The sequence below is a fragment of the Micromys minutus genome (assembly GCF_963924665.1).
Source record: "Micromys minutus genome assembly, chromosome: 30".
NCBI lineage: Eukaryota > Metazoa > Chordata > Mammalia > Rodentia > Muridae > Micromys > Micromys minutus.
In genome coordinates, this window is record NC_137965.1 from 3360241 (window position 1) to 3382570 (window position 22330).

The 22330-nt window shown below is 47.0% G+C and overlaps 1 protein-coding gene across 2 annotated transcripts in view; it reads right to left on the bottom strand.

Moving 5' to 3' along the window:
• Nucleotides 1–21787, bottom strand: part of NHSL1 (NHS like 1) — a gene marked incomplete at both ends in the record, with an annotated part of 202397 nt that extends 180610 nt beyond the window's left edge. For both annotated transcript variants that reach the window (XM_080941500.1, XM_080941498.1), the window contains one exon: nucleotides 21496–21787. In XM_080941500.1, coding sequence (XP_080797626.1) covers nucleotides 21496–21787 — 292 coding nt within the window. The remainder of the gene's footprint in view (nucleotides 1–21495) is intronic.
• Between the last annotated feature and the right edge of the window lie 543 nt (nucleotides 21788–22330).

The following is a 22330-nucleotide window of genomic DNA, read 5'->3' on the forward strand; positions in this document are numbered from 1 at the left end:
CCGCGTGGTGTGTGCTCGGCTCTGCACTAGAGCGGCGTCCCTGGAGTGAGACTGTGAGGGCCGATACTTTAAGCCATCCTTTTAATATTTACTATAATACCTTGTTCCTGCATGTCACCTTAATGAAACTCATTGGGTCATTATGGGGAGAAAGGCATGAAAACAGAAAGGGGACTTGTTGAGATGAGGAAGGGGAGGGGGACCAGTAAGAATTGGAAAGAGACAAGTGAGGATGGGGGGGTAATTATAATCAAATTGTATTATGTACATATATGAAAATGACATAAATCCATTATATATAACTAATATAAGCTAACAAAAACCAAAAGAAAAAAATAAAATTTTCATTTAGGAAATATGAAAAATAGCAATTTGAAGACATTTACTGTCGCAATTTAGAAACCCATCCTGTAGGATGGAGTGGCTCAGTGGTTAAGAGCATTTCCCATTCTTCCAAAGGACCTGGGTCTGATTCCCAGCACATATATACTGTGGTTCACAACCAGTACCAAGGGATTTGATGCCCTCTTCTGGCCTCCACGATCACTGGGCATATATATACATGCAGGCAAAATACTCATACACATTAAATAACGTTTTAAAAAAGAAGCTCAACATGTAGACCAAAACTAACCACCATATTTGCTGTCACGTAACCTTCGATGCTCCACAATTAACCCTACCCTCTTCAAAGGACAGCGTTACAGCACTTCTTGGTGGTGGGTATCACAGAGTGTACATGCACGGATGCCCCCTGCAGCGTGACTAGAAAGTACTCAGAACTGTAAGCATGTCTACCCGCAGGAGAACAGCAGAGCAGACCGTAAGACGTGTGTGATTCGAACCCGGCAATCCTGACAGAAGATGTGGGAACTAACATGGAAGTGAAAACGGGAAACTGTTACAAAGGGGAAAGTTCTGGAGCTGTACTTGGTGTGCCGTGTAATCCCATCGTGAGTGTGCTGACACGCAGGAAGGGGTGAATATGCACACGCCGACAGTGACTGCCTCTGCAGAGAGGAGCAGCCGTAACACCAGAACGTCCTCGGTGGGAATCCAACCATGCCTATCGCAAGTACAAACCAAAGATATGTATGGTTCATGGACAAATCGACAGATGCAGATTTACCTGGTTAAAATTCACTGCGACAGGGCCGTGGCGGTATACGGCTGTCATCGTAACACCTGGGAGACAGGGCGAGACAGGAGAATTCAGAGCCAGCATCAGCACACAGCAAGTATGAGGCTCGGTTGGTCTCTACTAAGCACTGTCTCAAAGAACAACAAAGTCAAAGTCGTGAAGCAGCTTGAATCCTAAATTCCCATCCTGGTAGAAGCTTAGATGTTGATCCTCTAAAACTGTTAAAACACGCTTCCTGGAGAGGACACAGTTGAGACTTACCACAACACAGGGCTCAAAGGATCAGAAGGGTTCTACATGCCCAGGCTCCCACCTGCCCTCCTTGGAGCTCCTGGGGACCTCACAGTCTCCATCAATAGCCAAGAGATTAGGGGGTCATTTCGGGAGAATCACTGCAGCCTAGAACGAGCTCATCACTAACAAGATGCTCATCAGTTTGCCCATGCAGAGGGCCAGCGTCCATCTCAAACAGCCCTCCACATCCACGCTCAAACAGACAAATACGTAGAGAAAACATGAAGGGACTTAAAAAATGAACTTAGTAACTTTTATCAGAATTAAAAAAAATAAAAATAAAGACTCAACTTATCAAGTAACCAACAAACATCAAATAAAGTCCAACTGCACTCCAATGGATGAAGAGTGTGAAAGTTTTCAGGACACTGGGATCACAGAGCTGACCTCAAAAGCTTTTGGAGGAGGAGCAGATGCCAGGACTGGGGCTCTCAGCAGTGCTGGGGAGGAGGAGATTAAAGAAGAAGAACATCTCCAAAATACAAAGGGGGGAGCTAGCCCAGCAATATCACTAATTAAGGTGTGGGGGGAGGGGAGACTAGGGAACGGGTTTCCGCTAACCTTTCCCCAGGAAGCTTCCCAGGGCAGGGATCTACTGCTGTGGCTCAGATAGGAAATATCCCTCAAAAAATGAATGAATGAATGAATGAATGAATGAATAAATGAAAAGCCTGGTCCCCAAAACAATGATACCAGTGGGCTACGGGTCCCCCAGTCAATGGATTAATCCATTGATGGATTCATACTTCAAATAAGAGAGGCACAGACTGACTTGGAAGAAGTGGGATTGGGAAAGAGGGTCTCTGATCTCTTCTTCTTCCTCTTCCTCTTCTCCTCCCCTCATTCTCCCCCTCTTCCCCTGTATCCTCTTCCTCTCTTCCTTTATCCTCCCCTGCCCCTCCCCCTCCCTCTCTCCCCCTCCATCCTCCCTCTCTCCCTCCTCTGCCTCTCTCTCATCCTTCCCCTTCTTCCTCTCTCCCTTTATCCTTTTCCTTACCCCCTCCCCCTTCCCTGCCCCTCCCCCTTCCCTGCCCCTCCCCCCTCCCCCCCTCACCTCTGACTCTCTCTCATCCTTCCCCTTCTCCCTCCCTTCTCTTTACCAGATGCCAAGACACAAACAATGTTTTTATACCACAAAGTTCCATCCTTACCTAAGGCCCAATGCACAGGACATTTTGGCTTAAAGCCTCTGGGGTCAGGGGAAAGAGCCAGGGCAAAGTTCTAGTGCTTGACAAACTACAACAGAAATGCCTGAGCGAAGGGAAACTGGTTGACAGGAAATTCAGGACAGTTGGAGTCTTTCTGAAACACATACCCCTGGCTCCAATCTAAGTACTTTGGAGCTGGGGTGTAGCCCAGTGATAGAGTGCTTAAGGCACAGGCGCACGTTTCTGGGTTCAATCCCGCTGTCACTAGAATGCCACCAAGTTTGTTGGGTCACACCTGTAATCCCAGCACGTATGAGGCTGAGGCAAAGAGGACTACAAGTTCAAGGCAGGCTGAGCCGCATAGTGACGTCGCAATGAGACTCAACCTCACAAAAATAAAAATCAATAAAACTCTCCAAAGCGAACTATATTCCTTTGTAAGGACAATATAGTAAAAATATTTCTAGATTATTCCTCTCTCTATCCTCTACCTATCCCTTTCTCTCTCTACAAAAAATAGAAAAGTGTAAGAAATATCAAGTTCCATTCTGGCTGCAGAGAGGGGGAAGCCCCATTCCATTCAATACAATTGCCACACAGTTCAAAGAGATGGGGAAGCCCAGCTCCCTTTAATACAGTTGGCTGCACAGCTCGAAACCTCTTTGTTGGAACTTTTTTCCAACTTCAACTTAAAAAACCAGAAGTTCATTTTCACTCTGGAAAGCCAAGTTGAAAGTACACTGTGACCTCCCAGAATTTAATTCGTTCCCAGTGAACCCCTTACGAACATAAATTGTTAAGACACAGTCACTGGGGGAAACATTTCCAAGTCAGGTTTGACACGCAAAGCTACATGAAACTTGACAGGGATCCTTTTTACAAGCTCAACGTGATTTAAAAACACGTTCTTCACCAAAGCTCCTTGGATTCTATGAACGGCTCAGCTCCTTTGACAGAGAATGCACAGTGGGAACCCCACACTCTCTGAAGAAACGTCCAGTGTAAATGCATGCCCGTATAAAATGAGCATTTTCTTGTATTTTACATGCAGATCAAAGAATTCAACCCCAGATGCTTCCTCTCTCATCCATTTCCAGCCTCTGTGAGGGAAGCACCTTTACACCGTGTTCTCTGTCCACTCTTGCGGGCACCACAGGACCAAAGAGTTGGGGCTGAAATCCCAGGCCAAGGTAAACCTTCCCTCATCGATTTTTACTTCCTGGGGGGGGGGGGGCTTTGTCATGATAATGGCAGACTGGAGGAAGCAGAAGCCCAGAGCAGCTTATGGTTTAATGTTGTCACTTAACAGGTTTCTAAATTGGACATTTTCTGCATGCAATAAACTCAGCACACCGGGACTCTGCACATAAGACCTCCTCACAGTCTGACAAGAGGGGAAAGGTGGCATAAAACCAAACGCCCATGAGAGACAGCAAAGTACCATGTGGAAAAAACAATGAGTATCTTCGACTATCTTAAGCTGAGACCCTATACCCTCATAACCAAACTGCCATGTTACCTTAAAAAAAAAAAAAAAAGTCCTCAAACCCAAAAATGACAGCAATCCCATCCACCAGATCTCTAGAAAGTTCAACTAGCCAGAACCTAAATCCTGTATCATTAAAATACAACCAACCAATAAGTCAATCCTTCTTCATTCTAACCCTTAGCTTTGAAGTTAGATTTGATTGGTTGCTTGGTTGGTTGATTTGCCTTGTTTCTCTCTATGTACTCCTGGCTTTCCTAGAACTCACTCTTCTGACACAGACGTCTCAAAGATCCACCTGTAGCAGTAAATATTTAAATAAATAAATATAGATAGATAGATAGATATATAAATAGATAGATAGATAGATAGATAAATGAATAAATAAATAAAATGGTAAAATGGGTTCTGCGCAGTTATTGTCTCCAGAGGTCTCCCCACCTCCACGGCTAGCCTCATGCAGTGCTGCCCTCCCCCAGGCTGGCTCGGCTGAAAGACTCTGCTCACATTCCCAGCACCCACCCTCTGTGGTTATTGTCTCAATTCCCAGTAACCCAACAAAATCAAAACTCAAGAAGCTTGTAATTTATCCATCAGATTTATATCACCAAATTCTCACTCCACAAAAGGGCCACACAATAAACTCAGAGCCAACTGATATTGATACAAACTGCCCACCTAGATAAGACAAATTGTCCTGTAACAATCCATCCCTTATAAGATAGTCATAGCTACCTGTGTGACTATTAAAGCCACACAGGGGTGGGTCATCCTTCTCCTCCTCCATCTTCTCTTCTTCTCCCCTCTTCTCCCCTCTCTCCCACCTTTTCAAAACTCTGCCTCCACCTCTTTTTCACTGCCCAATCACAGGCCTTGCTTATCTTGTGCCTGCCCTCACCTGCATCTAGACATGCAATTCACCCTTCCTAATTTTTTAAAAAAGAACTTTTCTCTCAAGTGTAAGCTGAGCACAACTGTCACCATTCTGTAATTTACAAAGTATAAAATACACCTGACACCCAGTCTACCATTTTTGTCAATTAAATAGAACTCTGTTATCTATCCTAGCTTAAGAAAGGCTTAAAATCCAGTTTTCCACCAGCCTCTGCTTCCCCATGGTTGAGTTTAAAGGCGTGTATCACCATGTCCAGCTAAATTTAGATATTTAAATCCACTGGGAAAAGGAAGAAAATTACTGGTACAAAGAATAAGGTCTGGAACAAAGTAATAGGTGGAGTTTACTATTTACTGACATTCTTATTGTTTAGGCTGGGCACCCCTATAGACATACAATTTACCCTAAACATCGGCCTACAGCATCAGTGTACTGACTATTTTACAGAGAAGAAAACTCAGCTCACAAAGACTGAGTCAGTTACTCAGGATTACCAGCTAATAAATCTCATTTCTTTTTTTAAAAAATATTTTAATTAATTTTTATTTATATGAGTTCACTGTAGCTGTCTTCAGACACACCAGAAGAGGACACCAGATCCCATTACAGATGTTTGTGAGCCACCCTGTGGTTGCTGGGGATTGAACTCAGGACCTCTGGAAGAGCAGCCAGTGCTCTTAACTGCTGAGCCATCTCTCCAGCTCCCATAAATCACATTTTTTAACTACTGTTCTCCCCGGCTTTTGCCGAACTATTTTGTTTCTCCCTAAGATCCCCAAATCGCAGTGACTTATGCCATACTAAGAGAAAACTTATGATCATATGAACAAGAATAAATTAAAAGGTTGAGTTATAATGGGTTAAAGTAAAAGCTATAAACAATAAAGTACCACACTGATTCGCACTTATAGAACTGTCTCACGTTTATTCATATTCAGCTCATTCATGTGTAGAAAAATCCCGCTTACCTCCCTTACTTTCTCCTAGTTACACTAGAACGTGTTATCTCTCCCTAACATCCCAAAACGAAGCCTTGTATAATCAGTATTCACAGAGATTAACCTTCCCTCCTGGGGTTTCCATCCAAAAGTCCATCCCCGCCTTGTGGTTGTGTTGAATCACCTCCCTGAACACTGTTTGAAGTTCCTGGGAAAAGAGAAATTATCCTAGATCCCAGACTAAAGAGCCCAGGGCGGTTACTAATGCCCAAACAGGCACAGCAGCTGTACCTCCTACTGTCCCCCAAGATTCCTGCTGCTCCTTCTCAAGACTGTACCCTGCACACCAAGGAGCAGTTCCATTAAGAGACAGTTAAGAAACATTAGCCTGCTCCAAGCATAGTCTGTCTGGATGTTAAGACCTTGAAGCTAATTCAACCTTCTGGCCATAGTCTACATTCACAGGCAGTGGTGGTCAAAGAGCAAGGTGATGCTCTCCCATCACCTGAGTGGCTGTGGGCAGAAAGTAAGCCGTCAGGGTCCAGACCAGAGATTCAGATTTAGTGCAGCAGGGGTGGGCGGGGTCTAGTGGACACCAGCAGATACTGACATCACTGGTTGTAGGGCCACAGCTGGAACAGCTGATTCAAGGTGCCACCACAAAGCAACATGCAGTTAAACATCCTTTTTACACTAAAAGAAAGAGTTAAGAACATAGCTCACTTAGTAGAGTGCTTGCCTAAGCATTCAAGAGCCCTGGGTTATACCTGTAATCTAGCACTCCAGAGGTAGAGTTGGGAGGATCAGAAGTTCAACTTTGTCACGGCTATAGAGCAAGTTTGAGGTTAGCCTGGGTTATAGGTGACACTATCTTTAAAAAAAAAAAATCAGAGGAGAGAGGAGAGGACAGGGGGTGGGGACACTAGAAAGCCAGCTTTAGCAATGTTTCTGGCCCTCCACTCCCTACCAAACTAAACTAAGCAGCTACAGACTCATGAGATTTGAATGTAGTGAATCCGGGAGAGTTTTTAATCTTAGCATATCACTTAACCAAAAACAAGCCTGAAACGAAATTTGTTCCTGTGATTCCAGTCCTCTGACCCTGACCATGAATGTCTGGCTGAGGAAAAGAGGCCAGAAGGACAGAAAGCGCCAACAAAGACTCTGTGTTCAGAGGCTAGCCTGTCTTCCAGGGCACTGCAAAGAACCAGACAAACTTGGTTCCAATCTCTGTAGATTCAGAACAGCATGGTCGGCGGGCTACTGATTTGTCCCTGGGGCCATATGCTATTAGGCAAACGGCAAAATAATTTCAAAGAGTCAGAACAGAATAGGAAATACTTACTTAGCCTGAGCTAAACTCAGATGCTGTTCAGTATCACAGTGAAAGGAAAAGTGAAAAAAAGAAAAAAGTTAAGCATAGTGGCATGTGCCTAGGGTCCCAGCATTGGACTGCCAGGAGTTCAAAGCCAGCCAGAGCTACACACTATAACTATCTGGGCTACAGAGTAAGACCCTCTTTAAACATAACAAAAATGCCAGGCATGTCATGTTTCTGGTCCCAGCACTGGGCGACAGAGGCAGGGGGGTCAAAAGTTCAACCACTGAAAGTTGTTTTGAAGGGAAATGTTCGATTCTGTGCATAAGAATGGAGCATGTGGGAAACTGGAGTCAGCGTCACAGATACCAATGGTTGAGAGAGACAGACACACAGACAGAGAGAGAGACAGAGAGCAAGAGATACAGAGAAACAGAGAGAGACAGAGAGAGAGAGACACAGAAAGAGACAGAGAGATACAGAGAGAGAGAGAGAGAGAGAGAGAGAGAGAGACAGAAAGAGAGAGAGGAGGAGGAGGAAGAGGAGGAGGAGAGAAGTTGGTTCTCCAGACAAACCAAGTAACCTATGAAGAAATTTACACTTCTGTGGCACCATTACCTCATCACTAAAAGACAGAGATACGATTGTGCTTTTTTTAAAGATTTATTTATTATATATAATAGCTGTCTTCACACATACCAGAAGAGGGAATCAGATCCTATTGTAGATGGTTGTGAGCCCCCATGTGGTTGCTGGGATTTGAACTCAGAATCTCTGGAAGAGCAGTCAGTGCTCTTAACCACTGAGCCATCTCTCCAGCCCACTATTATGCCTTAGGAAAGCTAAATGGAGCAAGCATGTAATCGATAGGTTATCAATACTAGTTATGGATGCTGCCTTACAAACATTAATATAGTGTAATTATTAAATACAATGATAATTTGTAGTTTACAAGTAGCATGTTCAGGTTATAGAAGTATTCATGAGATGCACAAACATCTCTCCCGACCCACTTACACAGCTTCCTTCTGTCACCTTTACCACTGGCTCACAGTCCCCAGACCGCTCTGTACCCCTGTTCTTTAGTTATGTTCTCCTGCATGTACGAGATCTAAGGTTGTCAGGAAACCAAGAACCAGAGCTGCAGACAAGAGAGTTGACAGCCTCTATCTTAAAAATCCTCTCGAACTAAATCTAAACAAATAAACACACACACACACACACACACACACAAAGGAGGCTCCCACCAAGGTGAGTCAGCTGGAGACAGATGTGTGACTGACACTCTGGTAAAAGGAAGGGAATGTTTGTTTGTTTGTTTTCCTTTTTGTCCTTTTGTTGTTGCTTGGTTTGGTTTTGCCTCGGTGCCTTATGTGAGCATTTGGCAAGCACCCTCCCACTTAGTGATAGTCCCGGCTTAATATAGTCTCCTTTATAAGGAAAAACAGAAGGAATAGACATCAGAACCTGCAAGTCTGACGGGCATGGTCCTCCGCTAGACACAGTGGAAGGAACCGTGTCCACCAGATGAGCTGATGTGCGGTAAACACAGTCCTGCTTTGAGTAAGTGATCCTGGATATAAAAGATGGTTGGCTTTCCCAGAAGACAGTAATAAACTCTAAGTCTTCAAAACGTGTCTACTGATAATTTTCCACTACACCCCCCACCCCGCAGGCACTGTTTCATGAGTCCTATTCAGTGGTTCACAAAGAACTATTTAACGACATAAAGTAGGCCTTGATCCAGGCCCAAGTCTTCACCCGCCAGTTCTGCATGAAACTCTGGATCCCATTGGCCACAGGTGCTTCCTCCAGACGCCTCCCGAGGTTCACCTTTACAGTACCACCTAAGACACTACAGTCCAGAGGTTAAAAGCCACTGGGCTACCCCGAGCTAGGTTGGCTCGTTTCTTCCTGTGTACAGTCCCAGCAGGCAGATCACCAGCTGGGATCATGGTGGGGGGGACGGGACTGCAGACACCTCCACAGCATTCTCCATTCTTCTCCAAATCCGATTACACATACCAGAGCCTACTTAATTCAATTCTCTCTGCTTCTCAGTCTCCACACAAGGAGCATTTTTATCAGATACCTGGCATGGTCAGATAGAACTCATTACTTCACAAGCCTTTGTATACTGCTGTTTGGTTTTGGTCCCCAGGACAAGGGTCTGAGGTGTGTATTGTAATCAAAGCAGACCTGGTCTCCTGGTTCTCCCAGCATCCCTCAGTCCCTACCTGGCATGCCCTGCCCCCAACACTGAACTTCCCAGCCCAGGCGCTGGGCTGCCCTTCCCTCCAAAGCTCTTCCTCTTATAATCCATCCCTTTCCATTGCCCTCTCTCTTGGCCAGTGCCCCCTTTTTCTCTGCAGATATATTTCTCTTCCCACCCTGCCCTTCTCCCTCCCCATGTTGACTTCAGTGGCCCTCAATCCTTGGGGCCAGTGAACTCGCCCACCCCAGAGCAGCTTCCCAACAGATCTGCATTTAATCTAATCTAATCTGGCTTGAACTGACTCAGTTCACCAGCGGAGAAATAACTTATCACTGACAGGAGGGATAATATAAAAGATTTCCCCATGGGAAGAATCTAAACAGTTGTCTGTCCTTTGGGGAGAAGAAAAAAAATGTTGCTTTCTATGTCTATGAAAGAAATCAAGAATAAAGGACAAAAAGCAGTAATAACAAAATCACCACTCCTGGGGTATGTGGGGGATGTGGGGGGTGGGGGTGTGTGTGTGGGGAAGGGGGTGTCTCATGCCAGAGGGTAGGCGGGTTTGTTTTGTTTTAGAAAAGGTATCCAATAGTCCAGAATGTCCCCGAACTCCTGATCCTCTGGTTCTAACTCTCAAATTCAACCATGACAGGTATGTGCCAACACATGTGGCTTCTGATTGCTTTAAAAGCAGAATTTCAGGCTGGAGAGACAGCTCAGCGGTTAAGAGCACTGACTGCTCTTCCAGAGATCCTGAGTTCAAATCCCAGCAACCACATGGTGGCTCACAACCATCTGTAATGGGATCTGATGCCCTCTTCTGGTGTGTCTGAAGACACTACAGTGTACTTATACATAATAAATAAACAAATTTAAATAAAAAAGCATAATTTCTAGAAGATATACTATATAACATTTGAAAACTTTTCAGGGTGGTAGGAGTGACAACATCCCACGAACCTACAGACAGGTTTTTGTTTTTTAAGTAGATGTCCCCTAAAAATGGCCATTTCTAATTCGGAACAGATAGATCGTCAAGAAATAGCACCTGACTGGCACTTGGGGGAAGACTGGATCACTTAGCCAGATCCCAGCTCAAAAACAGAAAACAACAACAAAGTGGTTACTGTGTGATTCTCTTTGGAATCCAGAAAGCAACGGACGCACAAGCCAAGCAATGGGGAACCGCTCCACCACCTGGACAGAATCCTAATACACAATAGCCTGGTATTTCCAAAACCTGGTTTATCACAATCACCTGGGGTCTTGTTGGCCCAGGCTCTTCCTGGCCTCAACCCAGCCTCTGATTCAGAATCTCCAGGGGCGGGGTCTGAGAACCCGGGCGAGCCACGACTCAGAGTGTGTGGGAAACAAGGAGATGAATGAAATGGTCCTAGGGGTTCCAAAAGGCCCAGAGGAGCTGAGCAGTCGGTGCTGAGTGGATCCACAGAATGGTGTTTGAAGAGAAGGCTGTGGCCTGTAGTCTGGAGAAACCTACACAGTGAGGCTTGTGGGGGGAGGGGGGCTCTTCCACAGCTAGGAAGCTCAGTGGGAGCCCAGCCGGCTTCCCAGTTCCCACAATAGGAGGAAATAAGAGGAGAGAGGGCCTGAGAAAGAAAAATCGACATCTCCTGAGAGTCCCAGGAGAAGGGCTGGCAGTCCCAGCCCCCAAGCTCAACTGTGTGTAAGACAGAGAGAAAGCTCTGCCCCCCCCATTCCTGTCAGGGACCACAGATGCTTCCAGAATCTGTGCAGGATGTTTTGATTTCCAGTCGCTAATGTTCTCACATTTATCTCTCCCACCAGTTCTCTGGACTTCCAGATCTCACCTTCCAGCCTCCTGGACCAACCGTCGGCGGTGACAAGGTCATAATGTGCACATAGGTGCTACACCAGCTGTTCCTGTCATCGAGGCAAAAGCAGCAAATGTGGGATAAGGGTCAACTATGTCCCAGGGCCCTCACTAAGACCGGTCTGCTCAGGAGGAAAGGAACTGCCACCCAAGCCTCATGTGTCTGGAACTGTATCTTGTGGTAGAAGGAAAGAACAGGATCCTGAAGGGTGTACACACACACACACACCCCAAAACACACACACACACACACACACACACACACACCCCTCTTTTAAGAGCCCAAAAGCCTTTTTAAAAGACAGGTTCTTCCTGTGTGACTCAGACCATGCCACATACTTATTCAGATTTTGTGATTTTTTTTAACTTTAAGGTATAAAGACAGACTTCAGCCCTTTCCTCTTTTAGGCTGGGTCTTTCGTAGTCCATGCTGGCCTTTAACCCTTTGTGTAGCCAAGATAACCTTGAATTCCACACTCTTCTGCTACTGCCTCTCAAGTGATAGAACTGCAATGTCCCACTACTTAACCCAGGGCGTGTGCAACCCTGCAAGCATGCTAGACAAGCATTCAACGGATGCAGACCCTCCCCCACTGCATCCCCCCCCCACCCCGTCCTCACTTGCAGCTAACTGGCTCAGGTAGTACTGGAAACGGAGCGGGCAATGTTGGAGCGGGCTGACCTGAGGTGCACCGTGTCTAAAGGAGCTGGATTTCTTATGTCTCCTGTGGGTTCTGCCTCAGGGCTGAGGCTGCCCAGCAGCCCTCCTCCGGGGACCTTCATGTGGCTGTCCTCTTTCTTTCACAAGCCCTTTTAGCCTCCATTTCCTCCTATTGTGGGAACATGTCACTATTTCAGAAGGAAAGGGAATAAAGGCTGGGACCTCCATGCCCTCTCCCTGGAGTCCACTGAAAGACCAGCTCCAGCTCCACAGTTTCCCAAAGCATTGCTGAGGAGAACGCTGAGAGATGTGGACGGCCAAGAACCAGGCATGGCGGCGCAGGCCTGAGGATGCCCATGGGGAGAGGGGAGCGGAGGCAGGATGAGAAAGAAGTCTAATCCAGACTAAACTTGAGACCCTGACAAGAAAAGAACAGGGGAGCGGGGGTGGGGAGGGAGGGGATGGAGGAAGGGAGAGAGAAATTGAAAGCAATACACAGAAGTGATATAGTCCTCAGTGTCTGCAGAGTTCTGACACGGCAGAGAAGAAACCAACCTAAGCAGAAACGAAATTAAATAAGTTCTCAGGCCTCTCAGTTAGAGACAAGCCCATCTTACTTTATACTTAAAATATGGCCTTTTTTTTTTTTTTTGCGCATGATAAAGTAGCTGTGTTGGTAACGTGTTAGTCCAGCATGCACAAAGCCTTGAGTTCCATCCCAATATCAGTAAAGCAACATGTAATTGCACGGGCCGGAAATGCTGGTGCTTGGGAGGCTTTAGTGTGTAACACGGCTGGCTCAGCTACACAGCTATCACCCCGACTCGGCCTCTGGAGTGCTGGGGCTGCAAGTACACCGTATCCAGCAAGGACTTTAAAGTCTGGAGAAATGGCTGCTCTCCCAGAGGACTGAAGTTCCATTCCCAACACCCATGTCAGGTAGCTCACAACCATGTGTCTTAGTTAGGGTTTCTATTCCTGCACAAACATCATGACCAAGAAGCAAGTTGGGGAAGAAAGGGTTTATTCAGCTTACACTTCCACATTGCTGTTCATCATGAAAGGAAGTCAGGACTGGAACCCAAGCAGGTCAGGAAGCAGGAGCTGATGCAGAGGCCATGGAGGGATGTTACTTACTGGCTTGCTTCCCCTGGCTTGTTCAGCCTGCTTTCTTATAGAACCCAGGTCTACCAGCCCAGGGATGGCTCCACCCACAATGGGCTGGGCCAGGGATGGCTCCACCCACAATGGGCTGGGCCCTCCCCTCTTGATCACTAATTGAGAAAATGCCTTACAGCTGGATCTCATGGAGGCATTTCCTCAACTGAGGCTCCTTTCTCTGTGGTAACTCCAGCTTGTGTCAAGTTGACACAAAACCAGCCAGTACGATGTAACTCTATTTCCAGGGCATCTAAGGCCTTCTTCTGGGCTCTGCAGGTACCCACACATACATGACATACACTCACACAGACATACCATCCACATGAGTAAAAATTAAAATAAACCTTTTTCCTAAAACAATTTCAAATAAAGCAAAGAGAATATAGTGCCTTACTTTACTGCTTTACAATTATCTTTCAAAATATTAAGGAACTCAAATATTTCCGTTTTATTAATTTTTTTCCCCAAGGGGCTAAGAGACAGGTCAGTTCTTAGCTTTCACACCAGGTGGCTCACAACTGCCCATAACATCTGAAGCCTCTAGTCTCCTTGGGTGATGCAATCGTGTGTGCCCACGCTCTTGTGAACACACACACACCAACATGCTTAAGAATAAATGCTCACAATGTCTTCATTTCAATCACTACTTCCTGTCCTAAAACAATCCACACAGATTGAGTTAATGAGCTTTCCCCTCTATATTATCTCATTCTCTCGATGTGGGAAGCTTTATGTACTTCCCAGGTATGGTGTCCCAAGAATCCGTGAGTAGGCTGCAGTCTTACATCAAAGGATGCACCCTCGTAGCTCAAAACTTAAGTCCCATTTTACTGATCTGAGCATTTGGCAAATGCTGCTCAAACACAGGTCTCTTTCCAAGATGGCTCCAGCCCCATCCACACAGGAGTAAGGAAGTGTGAGTGTCATGTGTACAGAACACACACAAATAGAGACATGGAACATCCACACATCCACATGCTGACAGTGGATACATGGGAAGGTAATTCGGGAGGCCCTGAGCTTCTTCCTCAAACTGCAAATAAAAACTAATCAATAAAATGTTGATGGAAAGGGGGTCTTTTTAGTCATGGATACTTAATTCTTTAGCATAAAAATCTAAAAGGAGATCTTGTTCTTTTTCTTCCTTCCTCTTCCTTTCTGTTCCTCTTCCTTTTCCTCCTCCTCTTCAGTCTTATGTCCCCAGACTAGCACAGAATTCCTTATCCTCCAGCCTTTAAAAGCCCCGCCCCCCAACCAGGTATATGTTAATATACCAATCAGGCAACTATTTTCCTCCTTCCTTTCTTCCTGAAGCAGTGTCTGTCTATATAGTCCTGGCTATGTAGGCCAAGCTGGCCTTGAACTCACAAGAGATCCACCAGCCTCTGCCTCCCCAAATGCTGGGATTAAACGTGTGTGCCACCATACCAGGCATAGAGAAGCAACTCTTAAGGTCAGACACACAAAGATTGCTTGATCTCACACACAGGCTGCCCACTCAGCTACGTAGGCTTCTGTTGGTGTAAGAACTCTCAGTAAAGGTGGGAGGAGACCAAGCCCCCACCACACCTCTCCTAGTGTGCCGTATGCTTCAATGAAAGCAACTCTTGTGCCAGAGCAGTGAGCCAGCACCTGTTCTTAGAAGTGCAGCAAAGTCTCCACTGTGTCTGTAGAACCCCGCCCCACACACTGCAGAGATTCATTCTGCAGAAGCAAAGATATTCATTCTGACATCAGCCAATTGCAGGTTAGGTCAGAGGGTGACGGACGCTTGAGAGCGGACATCTACCACCTAAAACACTACTCTCAAGTATTAGCCCACACAGTCTACTGAATTCCTTAAGACCTGTTCATGCAAAGACAATGCCCATACAAGCAAATAAGCTACCCTTTTCAAAGGGAAGTCAACTGCTCGAGGAAGAAAGAACCTTGCATATGCCCAACACATGACCCACCACTGAGCTACCCCCATCTAGCAATCTATCTGCAAGAGCATTCATCTTGACCTTAAACACTATACGGATCATACCGGGTCCATTGTGTGTGGGGGTACAGGTGGGGCACCCACAGTATAAAAGGTGTCCCTGTAATTGGGTGGCATAACAAAGGCCTCTTGGCAGTTCTGGAATCTAAAGGGGTGGGAATCTGTCTTTCCACAACTATTATTTTAAAGTGTTAATACACTGTCTTTTCCTATGCTCTATTGGTTATAGGTTTTCATAAGTATTCAGGAAGTTCTGTGGTGAAGACAGGTGTCAGGTAGCCCAGGCTGGCCTCAAACTCACTCTGTAGCCTGGAATGACCTTCACTTCATGATCTTCTCTCCTCTATCCCCCAAGGACTGGATTTCAGGCTTGTTTTACTACAGTTTCATGCAGTGCAAGGGACTAAACCCAGGTCTTTCTTCATGCATGCTAGGCAAGCAATCTACCACTGAGCTTCATTAAGTGCTTTTAAAACAAACTGAAAAGAGCTTTGAGTGGGGGCTGAAGGGATGGCTCAGTGGTTAAGAGCACTGACTGCTCTTCCAGAGATCCTGAGTTCAGCTACAGTAATATTCATATAAATAAATATTTCTTAAAGATTTATTTATTTCATGTATGTGAGTACACTGTAGCTGTCTTCAGACACACCAGAAGAGGGCATCAGATCCTCATGACAGATGGCTGTTAGCCACCATGTGGTTGCTGGGAATTGAACTCAGGACCCCAGGGAAAGCAGTCAGTGCTCTTAACCATGGAGCCATCTCTCCAGCCCATAAATAAGTCTTAAAAAGAAAAAAAAAAAGAGTTTAGAGTAGAAATCACAAGACTCAGGTCTATCTTAGTTATTAATATCTTTTACTAGCCCTGAAACTTTGATTTCTCAATCTATATATTGGGCTTAAAAATACAGCCTAGCCTTTCTATTTCACCCGGTTTTGGAATTAAATAAGAAAGTGGGGGAGGGGTGACTCAGAGATTAAGGGCACTGGCTCCTCTTCCAGAGGACCCCAGTTCAATTCCCAGGACCCACATGGCAGCTCACAACTGTCTGTAACTTTAGTTCCAGGGGTCTGACACCCTCACACAAGCATCCACAAAAGCAAAAACCCCAGTAATAAGAAATGACAGGCAGATCTGAATGACAGGTTTTTAATGCACAGTCATACATCGCAGGAGCATGGGACAGTTAGTTAGGGAAAGAGTTTGCTTGGCTAAAAGAAGTACAAAGCCCACAGATAGCATGAGTCCACGTGTCTGGAATGTTCAGAGCGGTTAAATCCAGAGACAGAATGTGTACTCGTAGTGACCCGGAGATAGGAAGGTCAAGAAGAAAGAGAGAAGACTCCCAGTGCTGTGGGGGTTCTTTCAGGATCATACAAGTATATTAATTAGACTGTGGGCACCTTTCACATGTCTGAATACACTAGAAGCCACTGGCCCAAACATTGTAAATGGGTGAATTGTGTCTCAGTAAAATTAATTTTAAGGCCAAGCCACAGATCTGTCATTCTAGCTACTTGGAAGCAGAACACGGAGTTCAAAGGCTGCCCCGGCTATCATGTGATAGCCCAGAGATGAGCTCTAGCTCAAACACTAAGGAGTCTGGGGATGCAGAGAAGTGGCTGAGGACCTCCTAGTCTGCCCTAAGTCAGATCCCAAGTACTGAGGGTAAGGGAGCACACTTCCACAGACCTGAAAAATAAAACAAGGCCATGCCAGTGAGTACCTGTTGAGTTCTCCATAACAAAGGCTTTTGATTATCAACAAAGCCCAGGCATAACTGTCCACATTTCTGCCTGTTGTTACTATTTTCAACGTAGCCTTAATTAGTCAGCCGCAAAATTAATCAAGTCTTACTTTCACAGAGGCAGGACCAGTGAGATGGTTCAGTGGATAAAGGCACTTGCTACCAACCTGACAGCTTAAGTTTGGTCCCTGGGTCCCACAAGCGGGGAGGAGAAAACACTCCAGCCCTCTGACTTCCACATATGTGTCATGGTATGTGGTACCCGAGAGAGATGGAGGGCACACTCAAGCACGTGCACACACACACTCATGCACACACACTAAATGTAACTAAAATTTTTAAGTATACGTGTGATAATATCACGTCCCAGCCACTGTACTGAGCTCTACAAAAACAAACTTGCTATCATCACTGACCTCACGTAGCTTGCAGTCTGGCTGAAGGAAGCATGCGTAAAAGATTGGATTTCAGAAATGCAGCGTTAAGGTCCAGAGTAGTCAAGGTTCTCTAGAGAAACAGAACTGACAGAATGAATATACATACATACATACATACATGTGTATACATATACATATACACACACATTATATATATACTGAAGACCAGCTAAGACATCCAGCCTCATAGACCAAACAGCTACTGGATTCCTGTTGGTACACAGCTATTATACTGTTGGACTAGGGAACACAGCCTACAAGTCACTCTAATAAATCATATGGATAGATAGATAGACAGACAGACAGACAGACAGACAAATAGATAGTGTACCAACAGAAAGTCCAGGAATCCAGTAGCTGTTCGGTCTATAAGGCTGTATGTCTCAGCTGGTCTTCAGTGTACAGTGGAATCCCAGAGCAGTAGGCTCTAACACCAGAGAAGGCACCGGCCAGCAAAGGTGAGGGCAAGCAGGCAAAGAGAACAAGCAAGCTTCCTTCCGCAACACCCTTCACAGGGGTGGCCACCAGGAAGTGGGGCCCAGATTAAAGGTGGATTAAAATCGGGTCTTCCCACTTCAAATGATTAAATTAAAAACAAACAAACAAACAAACAAACAAAATCTCTCACAGGTATACCGAGGAGCTTGGGTTTAAGCTAATTTCAGATGGAGTCAGGGTGACAACCGAGAGTAACCACGGCAAAGTGCGTCCTAGGCCACTTTCCACAACAGATACAGCAGCACAGGAATCCTCACAGGACGTGGGTGGAAAAGACGTGCTTTTCCTAACTTAAGCCAAGCTCTGTAGGACTTCCTACCTGTGACACTTGAAAGATGGCAAGCCTGAGGAACTACTCCCCGCTGGCCCGCTGGCTGATCTGGTGTGTCTTCAGACTGTACCACTGCCGTGCCGTCTTGCCTGTGGTAAGCATGGCAGCCATGACTGGACTGCACCCGCCCCTCTGGTGTGCGCTGCTGGAGTCTGTAACAGGTTTATCTGACCAGAGGGCTGAAACTGAGCTTCATAGGTTCACGGAATGTGTCTACACTTTGATTCCTCTTTCCATACACTCCTAAAGGGAACTTACACATGCAGTGGACAGCCAGGAGTCAAGCAAAGGTTTGGGCTCCAGCCCTCAGCCTGGACAAATCACTTAGTCTTCTGGCCTTGACTACTTCTCTGGTTATGAGCTCATGAAATTAGGTCGACTTACAGTCAACTCTCAGTACAAAGGTTCACTAATGAAGGCTGTAACTTCAAAGACCTGCTTATAAAGGACCAATAAGTTAGGTACAGTGGTACCTTTAATCCCAGCACTGTGAGTTCAAGACTAGGCACCTCTGCATGCTGGAATTGCAGGTCTGAGCCACTATGCTAAACAAGGCATTGCTTTGAAAGAGACCTGCAGGCGCTAAATAGGAAAAATGTATAGGGCTTTTATTATATGAATATATAGGTTCTTAGCACACACAAAAAAGTTGTGTGTAAAAATGGGGCCAAACCTAATAATGTCCTTAATGAGTCACCTTTTTCTCTGTATGCACACCTACGATCTAAGAATAATTACTTGTGGCTACATGAAAGTGATCAACCAGGATTCCTGGCATGAAATTAAAACCACTTAAAAATGACATGCCTGTGAGAACTCTGGAGAGAATTATTTCAGTCAATTCAGAAACAACTTTAGAGAGAATTCGGGGGACTGTTGGGCAGGATAGCATATTGGAATATACATATTCGAAGAAAGGAAAGGGGGGCTGTTGCTGTAGATATTAAAAGGGAATGGCTTATCCCTTTATCCGCCCCTGTGGTCTCACTCCACAGATACCACTCTAGTGTGGAGCACAGCACACGAATTCTGTCACTCGGTCCGCAGGCTACACTCTCCATGAGATTCCCTTCCCAGACGGTTCACTCCACCCGCCCTGTTACTTCCGTCCCCGGTGGATACGACCACCCTGACGTATACCATCTCTCCATTGCCCGGCACAAACATGACTCTAAAGCCCGACAGCTTTTCATGGTTGTTTGATATATTAAATTCTCAATCCACAAATCCTCTACACAGTAAGATTTTATCCAATGGACAAAGATACAAACTGCCCTTCCATGTAAGATAAAAGACCTATAGAATCCCTTAAAATATTCATATCTACCTATCGACAATTAAGTCCACCTGGATCCAGACCATCCTTCTCCATCTTGATTCCCTCCCCCAATCTCCTCCCCACTTCCGGTTTCCCAGCCTTTTCCCCGCCTACCTCCCCACTGTCCAATCACATACCGACTTAACATAAACCTACAAGAGGGGCGGCCATTTACCTGTAACTGCACTAGGAAATTGGAGGCAAGATGATAAGGAGTTTAAGGACCATCAACCAGTCTGCACTACGTGAGTCTCCTTCTAAAAGGAGGGGAAGGAGGAAAGGAAGGAGGTGAAGGAGGAAATATATTCAAATGCAAAACAAAACTAGCAAAAAAAAAAAGTCTTTTTCTTAGTTTATTTTTTGTGCAGGGTGTTTTGTCTGTGTGCATGTCTGTATGGGGTGTTGGATCTCCTGTGACTGGACTCACATGAAGCCGTAATCTGCAATGTCGGTCGGCACTGGGAATCGAACTTGGGCCCTCTGGAAGAGCAGCCAATGCTCTTCACCTCCGAGCCATCTCTCAAGCCAGCAAAAGAAAATAAACAAACATTATTTATTTTTGTACATGCTAGTTTAAAAACTGTAATTGGCCTTGTTTTGCAATTACAGAATGGGGCAACACTCCATTCCGAGTAACTAGGACGTGTTCTCTTTGTTTGTTTCCCTTAGAGTTCTTCACCCAGTAGTCAGGCCTGCCTCACCACATTTGCATGTCAGAGATGAAATCCTCACTCACCCAGAGGTACACACACCCCAACACAAAAAGGCACAGAAACAAACAGGATTCAGGATTGCCAGGTTTACCGCGAAGGTCCCCGGGACAACATATCCTATGCGTGAAGTCATCAGTCACATATTCTGATTATGTCCCTAACAAATTATTAGGTCATTTTGACTCCACGCCCCTTCTCATCCCCTCCCACTCTCCTGGGTCAAAAGCTGTCCATAGTTTGGAACCACGTTTTAAGCACAATCTGAATCAAGTTGATAATATATATATTACATATACATAATAAATATAAAGCCACCATATGATAAATGCACAACCTAGAGAGACACATGACAGAGGCCTATAAAAGTGGTAGATTTAAATTAGTGAAAATTCGAACTCCTAGGCCGAGAGATGATTAAATGTGACTTGGGTTTTCTAAGCTGGAAAACAAGCTACTCCGGATTACGCACGGATGAAGTGATTCTAAGCCGAGGCCATTCTTCATGCAGAGCTGCTGAAACCTAGGCGTGGGCTGTCAGTAACTCCCCTCCCACCCTGGGATCCATCAACCAGCCCCAATTTACTCTTCGCACTGAGTATTACGACCAAGTTCACCTACTGGAAAGGGAGAAACCACCCAGGCACCACACTGAAAGTTTCGTAGTTTGGGCCAGCAGGAAATTCCAGTCGCTTCATTCATCAGAGCCAGTTAAAGCTGCTGAAATGAAATGGGCACTTGGAGATTGCTAAGTCAAGACATAGACTTAATTTGGGGAGTTGAAGAGGGCCAGACAGAATTCCAACCCAAGGTCAAGGTCCTCTGAATAACAAAGAGCCAATGGTCAGTCTGGAAGAGGAAACAAAATCCAAGGCCAAAAGTAAAAACCTCAAGTTAGTGTGCTTTCTTTGGTAGGTAATTTGCCACAGGTACAGTATTTTTCGGGGGGCGGGGTGTACAGCTGTGACAAGCTGCTGCAATCCTCCCAGCGGTCCCCGGAGATTGTCTACAAACTGATCCTCAAGTGTGAAGCGCTAGAACCATTCTGTACCCCTTGACTTGACAGGACACTTTTAGCCATCGCTGTGGCTGCTGTCACTTTCCCACTTGACAGTGCTGTGGGATGAGCCATTCCAAAAGCCACACTCCGAGCCCACTCTCGGACAACCTCTTGGAAGCCAGAATCCGGGCTCACCCCATGTCCCTGCTACCTGGACTGCCTCCCCACCCGAGCCTCCGACGCCCGTGGGCTCCCGAGGAGGTCAGAAAGCTGAGCCTGGGCCGCCAGGGGGCGGGAGGCAGCAAGCTGGCCGAGCGCCTCGGTGCCGCGGTGCCCTCCCCGGGGCCGCCAGCCACTCACGGATTTTCACTCGCCGGTGGTCCAGGCGCGCGGCGGCGGCGTGCAGGGCGTCCAGGCGACGGTGCAACTCGGCGGTGCGGTGACCCAGCGCGGCCGCCTGGCTCTCGAGCTCCCCGAAAATGTCCCCAGCGCAGCGCGACAGGTCGGCCAGCTGCGCGAGCAGGCACACCAGAGTGTGCGAGCTGACCTGCTCCAGCGAGCGGAAGAGCGGCGGGTCCCCAGCCCGAGCCACCACCGCTTCCTCGGGCCGGCGCAGCCGCGAGGGCTCCACGCTCCGTTGGTGGAAGGGCATGGCTGGGCACGCGGAGTGCCGGCGGACCGGAGATCACGGGGTTCACGCCGGGCCCCGAGGGCGATGGGCGCGGGTCCGCATCCAACACAAAGGAGAGTCCCGGGGCAGCTGCCGCGGGGACGAGGCCGGGCGGCTGGGAGGCGCGGGGACGGCTCGGACCCCGTAGCCGGGTGCGGCGCGGCTCGTGCCTCCTCCGGGGCTCCGGGGCAGCGCGGCCGAGCAAGTTCCCGGAGCAGCTCCCGGGCGGCCGCGGCGGGTCGCGCTGAAGTTTGCAGGCAGGAAAACGCCGCGGCTCCTTCCCTCCCTCCGGATTGGAGAGGGAGGAGGAAGCGGGGGAAGTGCCGCCGACACGGGCGCGAGGGAGGGCGGCGGGAGAAAGGGAAGGGGGAGGAGAAAGGCCGCCTGGGAACCACCTGCGGCTCCCGCGCCCGCCGCGCCCTGCGCCCAGGCCGGTGGCCGCCCGGCGCCCCAGCGCACCCTGCTGGGGCGGCCGCGCAGTCCCGGAGCCCCGGGCGCCGCCCACGCCCCCACCCAGCCGAGCCC